Source organism: Pan paniscus, chromosome 8 (assembly GCF_029289425.2).
Source record: "Pan paniscus chromosome 8, NHGRI_mPanPan1-v2.0_pri, whole genome shotgun sequence".
NCBI classification, from domain to species: Eukaryota; Metazoa; Chordata; class Mammalia; order Primates; family Hominidae; genus Pan; species Pan paniscus.
In genome coordinates, this window is record NC_073257.2 from 14,275,544 (window position 1) to 14,289,212 (window position 13,669).

General features: G+C 46.9%; 1 protein-coding gene across 2 annotated transcripts in view; it reads right to left on the minus strand.

Moving 5' to 3' along the window:
* The window catches only part of ADARB2 (adenosine deaminase RNA specific B2 (inactive)), a 568,492-nt gene extending 564,827 nt beyond the window's left edge, over positions 1 to 3,665 (minus strand). Inside the window, exon 1 of one of the 2 annotated variants that reach the window (XM_034929862.3) lies at positions 3,064 to 3,665. In XM_034929862.3, coding sequence (XP_034785753.1) covers positions 3,064 to 3,163 — 100 coding nt within the window. In that variant the 5' untranslated portion in view covers positions 3,164 to 3,665. The remainder of the gene's footprint in view (positions 1 to 3,063) is intronic. The other variant, XM_003827767.6, reaches the window with a different exon arrangement.
* Between the last annotated feature and the right edge of the window lie 10,004 nt (positions 3,666 to 13,669).

Below are 13,669 nucleotides of genomic sequence, written 5' to 3' on the forward strand. Positions count from 1 at the left end.
AGGTTTTCCCTGTCCTTCTCACAGTTCTTTTTTTTTTTCAGCAGCTTTTCTCTCATATGAGAGTCAAATTTTGGCATTTTTCATTTACATAAAAAATTTAAACCATTTATGAATAATTTCTAAAAGAAAGTCCCTGCTGAAAAATAACACAGAAAATGCAAAATTGTACAACACTAGGTCCCAGTAAAATAACAGAAGTAGGATTGATGTGTGGGGAGACATATTCTGAGAATCTTCTTTAAAGTTTATCTGAGAGAGAAATACAGGTTCCTGCCAAATAATACCTGAAAGTCATATTCTGTGACGAAGGTTTTTTTTTTTTTTTTTTTAAAGATACATACAGCTGCCTTTGTGGCATAGTAACTAAAATATACCTTCCACAGAAAAAAATATCATTTCCAAGACTATGGATTATACTTAATGAAAGTATTGTGTCCTGACCACACTTCAGCGGTAGCCCCGGCATGCTTTATTTCAGAGCTCACAGATCATTTTGGTAAGAAGCATATCATGCCAAAGTCACTCTCAGAGTCACACATAGAAAAGGAGCCAGATGTCACCACACTGGGAAATTAAAGTTATCATGCATCTTCAAGAATGATTCTTGTCCCTTAGACTAGGTGGAAATACGCATCTCACAGGCAACAGGGTCAGCATGTATCTTAATTGTCTTTATTCCCCCATAAGAACAGCCCTTACCTTGTGCTTCTGTCAGTGCCTTCAGTTAGCACCCAATAGAGCCACACTAGAATTCCTTAACAGTCTCTCATACACACGTGGATTTTAAATTGTGGCAAGTATAGAGTTTTAATATCAGATAAGCTTAAAATTGAGGTTATTCTATTCATTTATGGTTGTTAAGATTCATGACAATTAGAACATAATTTAAACACACCATTGTTTTTATAAAATAAAAAATATCAGCATCTGTAATAACTAGGTATCATAGATGAAGTAATCAATTCCCAGGAAAATGCAAATAATTATTTAATATGTCTCTTAGCTGGTTACGTTACCTTTTAATTTGATCAGGTACATCTACATGGTTAACGTTTCCCCAAAAATTGAATATTTAGCAGTTTGATTTGACTTTCCTATCAAGATAGCTGCCGGCAGGTGCCCTGGGAAATTCTCCCGCACGCCAGAAATCTCTTCGTAACAGAAATCAGTGTACAAAACCTGAATGCCCTTTCCCACTTCAATTTTTGGCTATGAAAATTAAGGGACTTGACATATTCAAAATAACGAAGGTATGGAAATATTTGCTATAGGAGTTTTATTTTGAATTGCTAAAGTTAAGTTTATAGCAAATGAAGTCTTTCCCCAGATTTCCTTTTTCCCCCTAAATTGAATACTTTCTAAGATAGCATGACTGACGCTTCCCGGTAAGGCAAGTGAATTTCGAGAAAGGCAACACTTTCCTCCTGTTTATATTTATAAAATGCATTATTGTGAACTATTACTCCACATTCTTCAACTCTAAATATTTAAATAGACTAATCAAAAAATATTGGGAAATGTGAACACTTCAAGTGTAAAGATGATGCTTCCTTTTTCCTCTTTTAAAAGTCATATTCATTATTCAATCCGGTGACTTTCTCAATATCAATGCCACTTTGTGTTGGCATTATCTTTGGAGGACACTAACAGGTCTGTTTCAAAATGATAATTTCAAACAACAAAGTGAATCGCAAGCGCACACTTAGCAGCTGAGAGGTAAAAGAGAACCACATCACCCCCCTTCTGAAACCAAAGGCTCCAAAACCTTTTGAGGAAGTTGTGGGGGCCAATCCCTCCCAGTGGTCCTGACGTTCGGTCATAATGAATGACTGTTTGCTATTGACATTTATGCCTGCTGACTGTCTGGATAATTTCTATTATTGGAAGAAGCAGTAAAGGACCTGGTGACGGTTCGAGGGCACACAGGAAACGGTCTGGTAGAAACTTATCTTAGGCCAATGCAAAGATGAAAATTCTTCAGGAAAGATGGACAACCCCAAACACACCTAACGTTGCCTCCTGCTTTCAAACAACTGGCAAAGCTGATCAATTCTAGCTGTGTTTTTCCAACCGTTCTTTATACTTCTACCTCACTTAAAAAAAAATTCAGCACATTTCAAATCATGATTAGAACTGAACTTTCTCCTGCAGGCTCACTAGGAACTGACAATAACACAGGTTCCTCTAGGAGAGAAGGGTCGGCATGAGAAGAATCTTTTAATTCTTCCTGGCATGCACGCAGGCTACGATGGCACTGGGGGCATTGCTCTCATATTGGAGTGATTGCTAATTTTGCACAATCCCCAGTGTGAAAGCCCTCGCTTGCTGTAGCATTGACTAACTTCAGCGCGGCCCAGCCCCAGGAATATCAGTAACAAGGCACAGCTGAGTTTGTCAGTGGCCGCTGTCAGCAAGCTGCTTTTCCTGCTTTCCTGGTTTGCGGTTTTTTTCTACCACTAACAAAATATGATGCTTCTTTCTGTTTTCCTGTATTCATTTCTGCTTATTTCTCCAAGGACGAGCCCTGTGTTTTCTTTACAACCCAATGTTTACAAATTGACGGGCACCACATTGAGTAAAAACTGCCAGCCAATTTGGAGAGGCGATCGCAGGGCTTCGCCTATCCCTTCCTCTGGGACAGTTTGGATGGGAGTAGCTGGCGCGAGGGCTCGTTCCCCCGTTTTTGGGTAATTCCTTTGGCACCGGGAGACGAGATGGCCTCCGGAGGGTGGAAGGCAGTGCCAGCCCGGCCGGCCACTGGGGACTGCGGGGCCCGGAGACGCGCGGGGTCCCCGGGGAGCTCCTCGCCGCCCTCGCCCCACTTCGTCTGGGTCCCTCAAACATGTCGCAGCGTGACTGCTCACTGTCCCCTCTGGGCAAGAGGAGGCCCCAGACATTTCCACGGGATCTGAACTCCCGAGCGCCCTGCACCGAGCAGCCATCCCGCCAGCACCCCAAAGTGAAGCTGCTCACAACGAACAAGCCCGGAGACCCCATGAGAGGCCGGGGTGGAGAAGCCGGGGGTGAAGGGGCGCAGGGGCCGGCGCGCCACGCGGTCCTTACCTTTCCGCTTGGACCTCCGCCTCCTCCTCCTCTTGGACTTGCATTTGAGTTGACTGTTCAGCCCTCCAGACCCTCTGCCGCTCCCCAGGACCGAGGCCATGGTCGAGACCCAGGCGCGGAGCCCAGAGCCGCCTCCCTCCTGCACCTGCACCTGCCTCCTTCCCGGCAGCCGCCGCCGCCGCCGCCGCCGCCGCTGCTGCGAAGCTTGAGGTTGCAAACCCGGGAGCGGCTCACTTTTCAGGACTGAGCAGGAAAGCGCGCTCCGTCTCTCTCTGTCTCTCGAATTGTTCTCTATGACTTGCTCTCACTGGGCTGGGGGCCTCGGCTGGGCGCCTGGAGCGAGCTGCTCCCTGGTCAGGGAGGGCGGGGAAGGGCGCGCGGCGTCCTGAGTGCTCCGAGCTTCCCGCGGGCTCTGCCTCCTGCTCTGGGCTCCCAGCGCAGGGAGGCTACTTTTGCGCCTCTGCTAGTTGTTTGGCACCAGCCACTTTGAAGCCAATCACGCAGGGAGCTTGTCTATTTGCTGCAGCCGCGTCTAATTAGATCCAATCACAACTGCTTTCTGGCTCTGACATCAGCAGTAGCACCAGCCGCACCGCCGCCTGGCCGCTTGCAAACTCAGCTCCCGTTTGGACGGTGAAGCTCCCAGGACCGGCGGCTGGAGGGAGGCTGCTCCCGGGGAACAAGGACGCGGCGCGGGTGCGTCTGGGAGAGACCGGAGGAGCCTCCGGGAGGGACCCTGCCCGGGAGGACGAGGCCTCCTGCCGCAGCCACGCGGACAGCTCAGCTCGCCCTGCTCAGAAAGACACAGGGACGGGTTTTTCCAACCAACAGTTTTTAACTAGTCAATTCATTACCATGCTCCTTGTGTCAAGGGGGGCAAATACCTCTTTCAGAAATGCAGAGACCGCACTTCCTCAGAAACGGACTGAGGTTTGCAATTCCCCAGGAGACAGCGTCCTGAGGGGCATTTATTCCTCAGAGCCTGCATGCTTGTCTGTTTGCTTGTCTGTTTGCCTCTTCTTTCCCCTCTTCATATTCCTTGGCCGTTTCCAATGCAAAAGATAAATCTTGCATAAAGACAGAGGTTTTGGGATCTGAGTCTGATTTTTGCCATCAGGAATTTCATGTGTTGCTTTATTTAGGGAACAATGACACAAAAGGAAGAGAAGGCTCTCAGTGGAGAGTTTTGTTGCCAAATGTAATATTTGGATGGAAGAAAGTAACATTTACAAAGAGGTGGATTGCACACTGAAATAGTTTTAAGCAATTTTTTTTTCCAGGAATGTCCTATGTTTCAAGATTATACTTATGGAACCCTGGAAGTCTTATGTAAAATATAAAGAGGAATAGAATCTGGTAATCATCATTGCATCTTGTATTTAAATCACATAAGCTTTTAATTACAATAGTCATGTTTTAAAAAAAATCCACTCTAAAATTCATTAGCACACATTAACATGTTGATATAAAAATGGCACACAAATATTTCTGCTATTCATTGCCTCACATGCAACCTTTTCAGCTGCTTATGTGCCTAGAAATTTCCAGATAATTTTTATCATAAGAAAAAATAATCACTCTGGGGAACATTGGAAATAATGAGGATGATCCTGTGTTGTTATGTGCCGAGCTGATAGATCGTAGCTCAGTTTTCATTGATGAGAGAGAGTAAGACATTTGATTTCAAATCTTAACTCTACTGCTATGACCTTGGGTAAATTAAACCGTGCCTCAGTTTCCTCATCTGTAAACGGGATAACAACGTCACCCACCTCATAAGTTCATTCATACTCGTTGAATCAGTATCAACCAGTATAGACAGGAACTGGAACATGTTAATTACTCTATGATTATTTATTAAATTTTTTCCAGCAAATAATTTGGAAGGAATGAGCGTATGTTGCAGACAAGCCTCAGAAAGACAGGGCTTCTGCGTTTTCCTTTTAGAATGTTGAACCTTCTAGTCCAAGTCAGACTGAGGACCACCATCAAACCGACATCCCTCTTCAGGGCTGGCTTCAACAACCCTGTTCCCATGACAGCACAGCTCAGCTCTGCTGGTAATTCCCAGCGAGGGTTGAGAAGGCACATAGCTCTCTCACTTCCTCTCTGCAATACCCGAGATATTTGAGTGCTTAAACTATATCGAGAAACACAGCTCTAGGACTCTGCCTGTGAAACTTCTGAGCTTCACACAATGTGCCTGCACTAATCCAGAGTTGCCCTATTTCTGTATCTGCAGAAAACCCATCGGGGGTGGAGTCACCGAAGGAAGGTGCTTCAGAAGAGCTTCACACACACACACAGCCCCCACAAGGTGGTCAGCATTTATTAATGGCCCCAATAGCTCCATCATCACACGGAGCAACCGTGCTGTCTGGGAGACTCGTATACATGAACCCTTGTTTCACTCCAAGGGCAGGTATGGTGGCCGGAAAGTAACGTGCCTGTCAAATGTTCTTCTGATGTTGGTGGAGTGGGGAAACAAAACTGAAAACTGTCTTTGAACACTTCATTTAGACCCTAATTTGAAAGTTACGATCAAAATTTTGGCAAACCTTTTTCTTGAAGTTCCTCCAATTGGTTCATTTTTGTATAATTTATGAAAATGCTGTTTTCACAGATACTTGCTGTTTTCTGTATTTTATTTATTTTGCATAAGACGATGCATAATAGATGATGCTAGGGCGATGGCTGGGCGAGAAAGCCTTTGTTTCTCATCACAGAGGGGCTTTAAAGAAGAGGCTCGCAGCGACAAGTGCGTTAACTCCAGCGTGGTTTCCAGCACGTCTCACTCTGCTGTTGCAAGCAGGGCTGCGAGTGAGCAGTGCTGGTAAGCTGCCATTCCCCGATGAGCCTCCTCACCTCCTGCCTGTTCCCTACAGTGCCTCAGCGCAGCTTGGCAACGTGGTGGGATGAGCAGCAGTTGGAAGAGGCTTCAGGAGCAGGAGCCAATCTCGCCCGGTGCCCATCAGGAGATGTCGCTGTGGTGTCCCCAGCTACTTCATGCTCAGTCCCTGCTCTTCCCACAAAACAAAGCACCAGCAGAGAGGTTGCAAGGAGGAACGGGCAGCTACAAAGCCAACTGCAGCCCGGCATGAACCTATAGGGGTCGGAGGGAGACGGGTGAGGCATAGGAAGGAGCCCTTGGCTGGATGGAAGGGGCAGTGCTGCCTCCGCAGTGAGTCCCCTCACCCAAGTGGTATGTGTGTGCCAGGAGGAGGAGTTTTCTCAGTCAAGGCCAGAAAGGGTCCTCCTGTGGGAGTTGCTTAAAGCTCCCCCAACTCACTGTTGCTCTCATCAGTCCCACAATGTTACAGGTCTCCTGTGTGATATTCTGCTTGTTCCTTCAATGTCTGTCTCTCCATAGATCACAAGCACCACAAGAGGCAAAACCACGTCTCTCTGTGGCTTTGCTGCTGTGCAGGCACTGACCTGGGACACAAGTGTCCTTGCATGGCAGATGCTGATATTTACCACTGGGGCAGTGCTTGCTCTGCTCAAGGTCTGGTTCTGAGCTTAAATGTTATGGTGACTCTCATTTAATGCACAAGACCTCGATGGCGGCAGGACTGAAACAACATTCATTTCAGAGTTGAGGAAATAGAGGCTCAGACAACTTAGGTAACTTGCTACAAGTCACACGGGTTACTAGTCAGGATTCACATTCAGCACATCCTAACTTCACAGTCTGGGGTTGTTACCACTATGTCCTGCTGGTATTTTATCCTGCAGCCTGAAATTGGTAGATTTTGTGAACTTCTACAAGCCTCCTTGAGATAAGCAAAAAATACATTAAAAAGTGACTCAAAGCTTCAGTAAGCCTATGTGTGTGCATAATATACACATATATAAACAAATCAGAATTTTTCTTTCCTCAGAATGAACATACAATGTGGACAGAAAGACCTTACCATCCTCATTTTTCCCCTGAGGTTACGAAGGTGAAGTGTGAAGTCTGGATTCGTGTCATGTTGCCAGATAGCAGCAGAGCCATGCCCCGAATGTAAGGTTCCAATACATTCCCGAAATAACAGCCATGAGAAATTTCATACATTCACGTAACTGCCCTGATCTTTTATTTCTGCAAAAGAGAGACCTAAGGCATCCTTCCTGCGGCTGACCACACAGCTTGCATCTTTTAACCCATATTCAGATTATCTTGTGCCCACTCCCGAATGTTTTCCTCTCAACTCCTTGACCTGTCTGAAGACATGGACAACTATTCTTTGCTTCAAAGTCCTGATGGTCAATACTGACTTACAATACTTCAGTTCTTAATGCATTGCAATGTCTTTCCAGATAGTTAAAGGGTTGGCTGACTTGATTTCTTATTGGTTTCCCAAAACAAATAACACTGACAAACAAACATGATTTCTTTAGAATCAGAATTCTAGTTAATATCCCCTTCCCTCCATCAGACAATTTTACTAGGTGGAAAATAGCAGAATAAAGGATTCTCTGGAGATATTTGTGTTTGCTGACTCACTTTATCATCACATATGACACACAATTATGACTTTTTACAAGAAATAGCACAAGGGGACTTTTTTACTCTTTCATCTTCAGCCGTTGCTCTTAAGTTTAAATAACACACATCAAAGAACTTGGGCATGAGACCTGAAAGTATTTCCAAACAATATTGTGCAATATACCTGCTATGCCACATGCACGTGTATTCACATTCTCTTCAAAGGGCATGGAAGGAGGCTGGTGAAGGGGAGGGGGCAGCAGAGAAGTCCCAGGATGCAGAGGAGCATCTTGAATATGAAATGCTCTTTATCCTACACTTTTACCAGAGTAGTTTTTCCCTTTGTTCATTCTTTTTCTTGGAGGCATGCTTATGGTTTGAGAACAGCAAATGCACACTTAGCAATTTCCTGAATGAACTTGGTGTAGAGCAGGCGGGTGGATCACCTGAGGTCAGGAGTTCGAGACCATCCTGGCCAACATGGTGAAACCCCGTCACTCCTAAAAATACAAAAATTAGCGAGGTGTGGTGGCGCACACCTGTAGTCTCAGCTACTGGGGAGGCTGAGGCATGAGAATCACTTGAACCCAGGAGGCAGACATTGCAGAGAGCCAAGATTGCACCACTGCACTCCAGCCTGGGTGACAGAGTGAGACTCCATCTCAAAAAAATAATAAAAAATAAAATAAAATAAAAAGACAGTACTTGGAAAATACAAGTGAAAAAAAAAATCCTACATGCATAATCACAAGAACAGACTCCAAATCCTGCTTCTGTTGGTGCTATGGGCCTAATACACTGGGGAAGACACAACCCTTTCTGAACATCATCTGTAAAAGGAGGGAAAATGATGGCACAGAACTGCTGTGAAGATAAAGAAAAAGGATGCAAATTTCTTTGTGAATGATCCTGAAATGCCAAGGTCACGTAAGATGTTTAGTGTCTTCTTTTAACACAGTTGATTTTAATCACGAACGTACCTGTGCCCAGGTGAAAGCACTGAAAATCAAGATCGTCTTTAAGATCAAGGGAACTCAGGGATGGAGGCTTCCATCCCACAAGCCCAGGAGACTCCCAGGTCCATTTATTATGCAGCGCAGGTGACCTCAAGTCATCAATCTTTCCTCAGGGCTAATTGTAACAGCTGATTCCATTTCTTCCTGAAGGTCCAGGTCGTTTGTGAGATGGCTCTACCAGCTGCAGGGAGAATGTGCTGATCAGTTATTTTATGATATCTGTGGCCTTTGGATAGAGTAAAGTATGGTATTTTACTACTAAATATTTGTGCAGGATATGAGAAATAATGGCCTGAAATAATCTTCTTCAATATCCTAGATAGGTTCAATTATTCACATTTACATTGACAATGCCCTTGGTTGCTAGTTTCTGAAATGGGAAACCTTAATATTTTATGGAATCATAAAAATTACCATTATTTAAAGCTACATTAATGCACGGCCTACCCTCGGTGTTTCTTTGTGTCTTAAACGAGTATGGTTCAAAGAGTTATTTTTTTCACACTTTCCAAATCTTCTCTTGGAACCAGTGATTTTCAAAACGAACGATGTCATATCCCCAGAGCACTGTGTGACAGCAGGAAGAGAGGAGGAAAACAAAACACAGATGGAATTAATGGTTTGGGGTGTTAATCGATGTAATAAATTGAAAGGAAAGGATGAAAGCTTGTCGAGAATACATTTCTGTTATTTAAACTAGGGTTGGCTGATGTAATGAATTTATTTCAATTTTCCACTCTGATGTTTAAAGTCTAAACACTGCATTTCCTCCTCCGGCTTCCTCCGTTCTCGCGATATCTGAGGCGCAGGTGGTGCCCATCTGTGAGACTCCAATTCTTCATTTTCCGGCTCTCTCCCTGGTCTTGGCCTGCGGGGACCACATGCAGAGGCCTGAGTGGACGGCTGCTTGTCATGTGGTTTGATGCTTGAACTGGCATCTCTGGCCATTGATAGCATTAATTTAAAAACCCTGGATTTTAATTCCGTACATTTGGTTCCAGCAGGGAGAGGAAGAGCAAGGGAAACTCTTATTGGGTTCCAAGCAAGGATGAAGCCTGGGGAGCTGGGCAGCCTTGGGTTTCTGCTTCCCCGAGACCCTGGCCTGACTGGGATCCAGGTGAGGGTCACTGAGAAGTCCCCGATGCAGGCCCTGCCACCTGTCTCATTTTTTTGAGTCAACAAATGAGTAAAATGGACAATCACAGAGGGGATGTGTGGCTACCCTGAGGGTCAAAACCACGTAATATTATCCCTTAACAGAATGAGCGTGGGCTTCATGAAAGGTAACTGCTCACACGAGCAGAAAATGTTGCTGAACTAGAATGGATGTGTGCAAACAGCAGGTGATGAAGGACCTCACTTTGCTACTATTGTATCCACTCGGTACTCAAAGGCTGGCCAGACAGCCAAATCCCCCAAAACGCAGTGACATCCTCTTATTCCTCAAAATCCTGGGTCCATGCAGAACAGCCCTTGCTCTGAGGGCAAATAAATATTAGGAGAGAAACCCTGTCCCACTCATGTCTGTGAAAAACAGCAGCACCTTCTGCCACAATTGCGAAAGAAATAAGGAACCTGAACAGGAGGCAGAGGAAGGGGTCCCTCCAGGACAGTGGCCGAGAGCAGAGTCCATCAGCTGTGTTCCCAGGGTGGATGGCAAAGCGGAGGCACCCCTGCAGCCATGGCAGATACGTTCACGGGGTCTTGCTTCTGGCGGGGAGGAAAAGAGGGAAATGAAATTCATCCATGTCTCCTTCCCGCAAAGCTGCTCTTCTCAGCCTCACCAAAGCAATTTTGGTCATAATTCTGGGTTTTCATCTTGATAATTGTCCTAGAGACATTGGGGTTCCACTAACATTTTCTGAAAATGAAGCCAGTTTTCCACTTCCATGCTTCCTTTTTCATATTTCCAGTGCTCAGAAAAATTATTTATATGGCCATCCATGACTTCGAAACCCTGTCCCTGGGGAAAGCTCCCACTGATGGGCTCCAACCCTGGCCTGGCCTGTGCCAGGGGACGCATTACTTCCTCCAGGCATTTTGGTGAAGATTAAAGCAGTTAACACTTGTAAGAGTTATCGGAACAGTGGAAATCTGTGAGTGCAGGTACAGGAAAATAACTCGAGCCAGCTGTTGTCTTGCAGAGCACCCTTCATGTCCGCAGGCAGCAGACGGGCTCGTGCCCTTCAGCCCCAGGAAGGGTCCCAGCACCGCGGTCGTTGCCCAGAGGGCAGAGCCGCTGGACTCCCAGTTTTGGCCCTACCGGCCACATGGGCTGTGGCTTCACGTCCCCAATCTGCAGAAGGCACCGGGTTGTTATGTGGTTGAAGAATGTCAGCATTTGTGAGGCTCAGAACACTGCTGGGCACACAGAGTGCTGTGCAGGTATTTGTTATATCATGGCAGAAAAATAAAAAAATGCAGGGAACTCATGCCATTGCTTTAGACAGCAGTGTCGAGGGTCTATTTTCACACCTGGAGTGCACCTTGGGAATGTATTATACATGTGCCTGTGGATGGGTTTTCTCCTTACACTGTCTAACTACAGATATTAACTAAATGGACATATTTTATTTTGTTAGATTTTACACTGGGATGGGGTGGGGCCTTAGAGAATACAACTAACTTTCTTAGTGCAGGTCTCTATTTTCATAGATCTTTGGTTCACCACAAAATATTGTTAAAATATATTTGGGAAAAGTCATGGGAGAGACCATTGCAGTCTTTGAAGAAGAAAGAATGCAGAAAGATGGAGACTAAAACACATTCCAAGAGAAATGAATAAGTACAAGGAAAACATGAAGCAGGTGGAATAGGAGAGTGGGTCCCTCTGAGCCGTGCACTCAGGGGTGTGTAGACACTGACCACAGGGAGGGAGTGGGTTTGGGGCCGAGCAGGCCTCAGCCCAAGTCTCAGTTGAATCACCTGAGCCATGCACACAGGGGTGTGTAGACACTGACCACAGGGAGGGAGTGGGTTTGGGGCGGAGCAGGCCTCAGCCCAAGTCTCAGTTGAATCACCTGAGTCGTGCATGCAGCGGTGTGTAGACAATGACCACAGGGAGGGAGTGGGTTTGGGGCCGAGCAGGCCTCAGCCCAAGTCTCAGTTGAATCACCTGAGCCGTGCACGCAGGGGTGTGTAGACAATGACAACAGGGAAGGAGTGGGTTTGGAGCCAAGCAGACCTCAGCCCAAGCTTAGTTGAGTCACCTGTTACCTACATGACAGCTGTGCTGTCCTCATCTGTGGGGTGTCCACATAAATATTCATCTCACGGTGTTGTGAGGATCAGGCGAGGTTGCTTATGTGAAATGCCATGTTCCCAGGCACTCACAAACATCAGTAGAGTGTCACTGATAGCCTGTCGGACTGGGACATTGGTTTCCCTGCAATACTTAGGTTAATATGATCACTGCACACAGCAGTTTCCACACTGATGCTTCAAAGCTTTGCTGGAATCCAACTGTCTGAGGTGGCATCCCAGAGTCATGGCACTGAGGCGTCCATGAAGCCTGGAGCAGCCTGGCTGTGGGTGAAAGGGACGCAGGGCTGTGGAAAGTCACCTTGGTTTTCATCCTGGTCCTCCACAGCTGCCAACACATCAGAGAGAGATCCGATTTCCAGCACAGTGGCAGTGATCCATGTAGATTGCAGTTCGAGTGCAATCAATGGATTTGACATATGGTCAGTGCTTGACCTAGTGAAGGTGGGGCTGTGAGAGCACTCAGATGGCAGTGCAGGGCATGGCGGGGCAGCGGTGTGCAGGTGCCTGTGAAGGTGGGGCTGTGTGAGCACTCAGATGGCAGTGCAGGGCATGGCGGGGCAGCGGTGTGCAGGTGCCTGTGAAGGTGGGGCTGTGAGAGCACTCAGATGGCAGTGCAGGGCATGGCGGGGCAGCGGTGTGCAGGTGCCTGTGAAGGTGGGGCTGTGTGAGCACTCAGATGGCAGTGCAGGGCATGGCGGGGCAGCGGTGTGCAGGTGCCTGTGAAGGTGGGGCTGTGAGAGCACTCAGATGGCAGTGCAGGGCATGGCGGGGCAGCGGTGTGCAGGTGCCTGTGAAGGTGGGGCTGTGTGAGCACTCAGATGGCAGTGCAGGGCATGGCAGGGCAGCAGTGTGCAGGTGCCTGTGAAGGTGGGGCTGTGAGAGCACTCAGATGGCAGTGCAGGGCATGGCGGGGCAGCGGTGTGCAGGTGCCTGTGAAGGTGGGGCTGTGAGAGCACTCAGATGGCAGTGCAGGGCATGGTGGGGCAGTGGTGTGCTGGGTGGGTGCCTGTGAAGGTGGGGCTGTGTGAATGCTCACAGATGGCAGTGGAGGGCATGGCAGGGCAGCAGTGTGTGGGTGCCTGGGAAGGTGGGAGTGTGAGAGCTCACAGGTAATGGTGGGAGGCATGGCAGGGCAGCAGTGTGCTGGGTGGGTGCCTGTGAAGGTGGGGCTGTGTGAATGCTCACAGATGGCAGTGGAGGGCATGGCAGGGCAGCAGTGTGTGGGTGTCTGTGTAGCCTCTGGGGCGGGTCTGTGCTGTTGTCCTCCATAATTGCTGGTGGCAGCGGAGCCCGCTGGGTGCGGAGGGCAAGCATGCAGCCCGCATCTGCTCTGCACTGCAATCTGTTCCGGGTGTCACCAGCTGACCCACAGTGTCAGTGACCACCTCCCGGCGGATCTGACAGCCCTGAAGACACTCCTCCTCTTGGCCAGGAGTCAAGAGGCTGGTCATTAAAGCAATAATGAATCCCAGGCTCTCCTACAAAACGATGGGAAGGGAAAAATCACTTTGGGCTATTATTAAAATGTTTTCAATTTCTTTCGTATCCAGGAAACAGTTTCTGATAAATAAAGGAAATATGCTAATATGGTCTTTCTTTTAAAAAAGGGAAAATTGAAAGATGCCATTTGAAAAAATCTAATCTTATATCTGCAACCTACATGTACAATAATATTTCAGTAATTTTAGTGTTGGATTTTAATAATTTTGATGTGTAAGTTTTCACGATTTGTATCATTTGTAAATGTATTTCAATTTTCTTAAAAGAATATTTTCTAGCTGGGCACTTTGGGAGGCTGAGGCAGGAGGATTGCTAGAGCCCAGGAGTCAAGACAACCCCAGGCAACATAGTGATA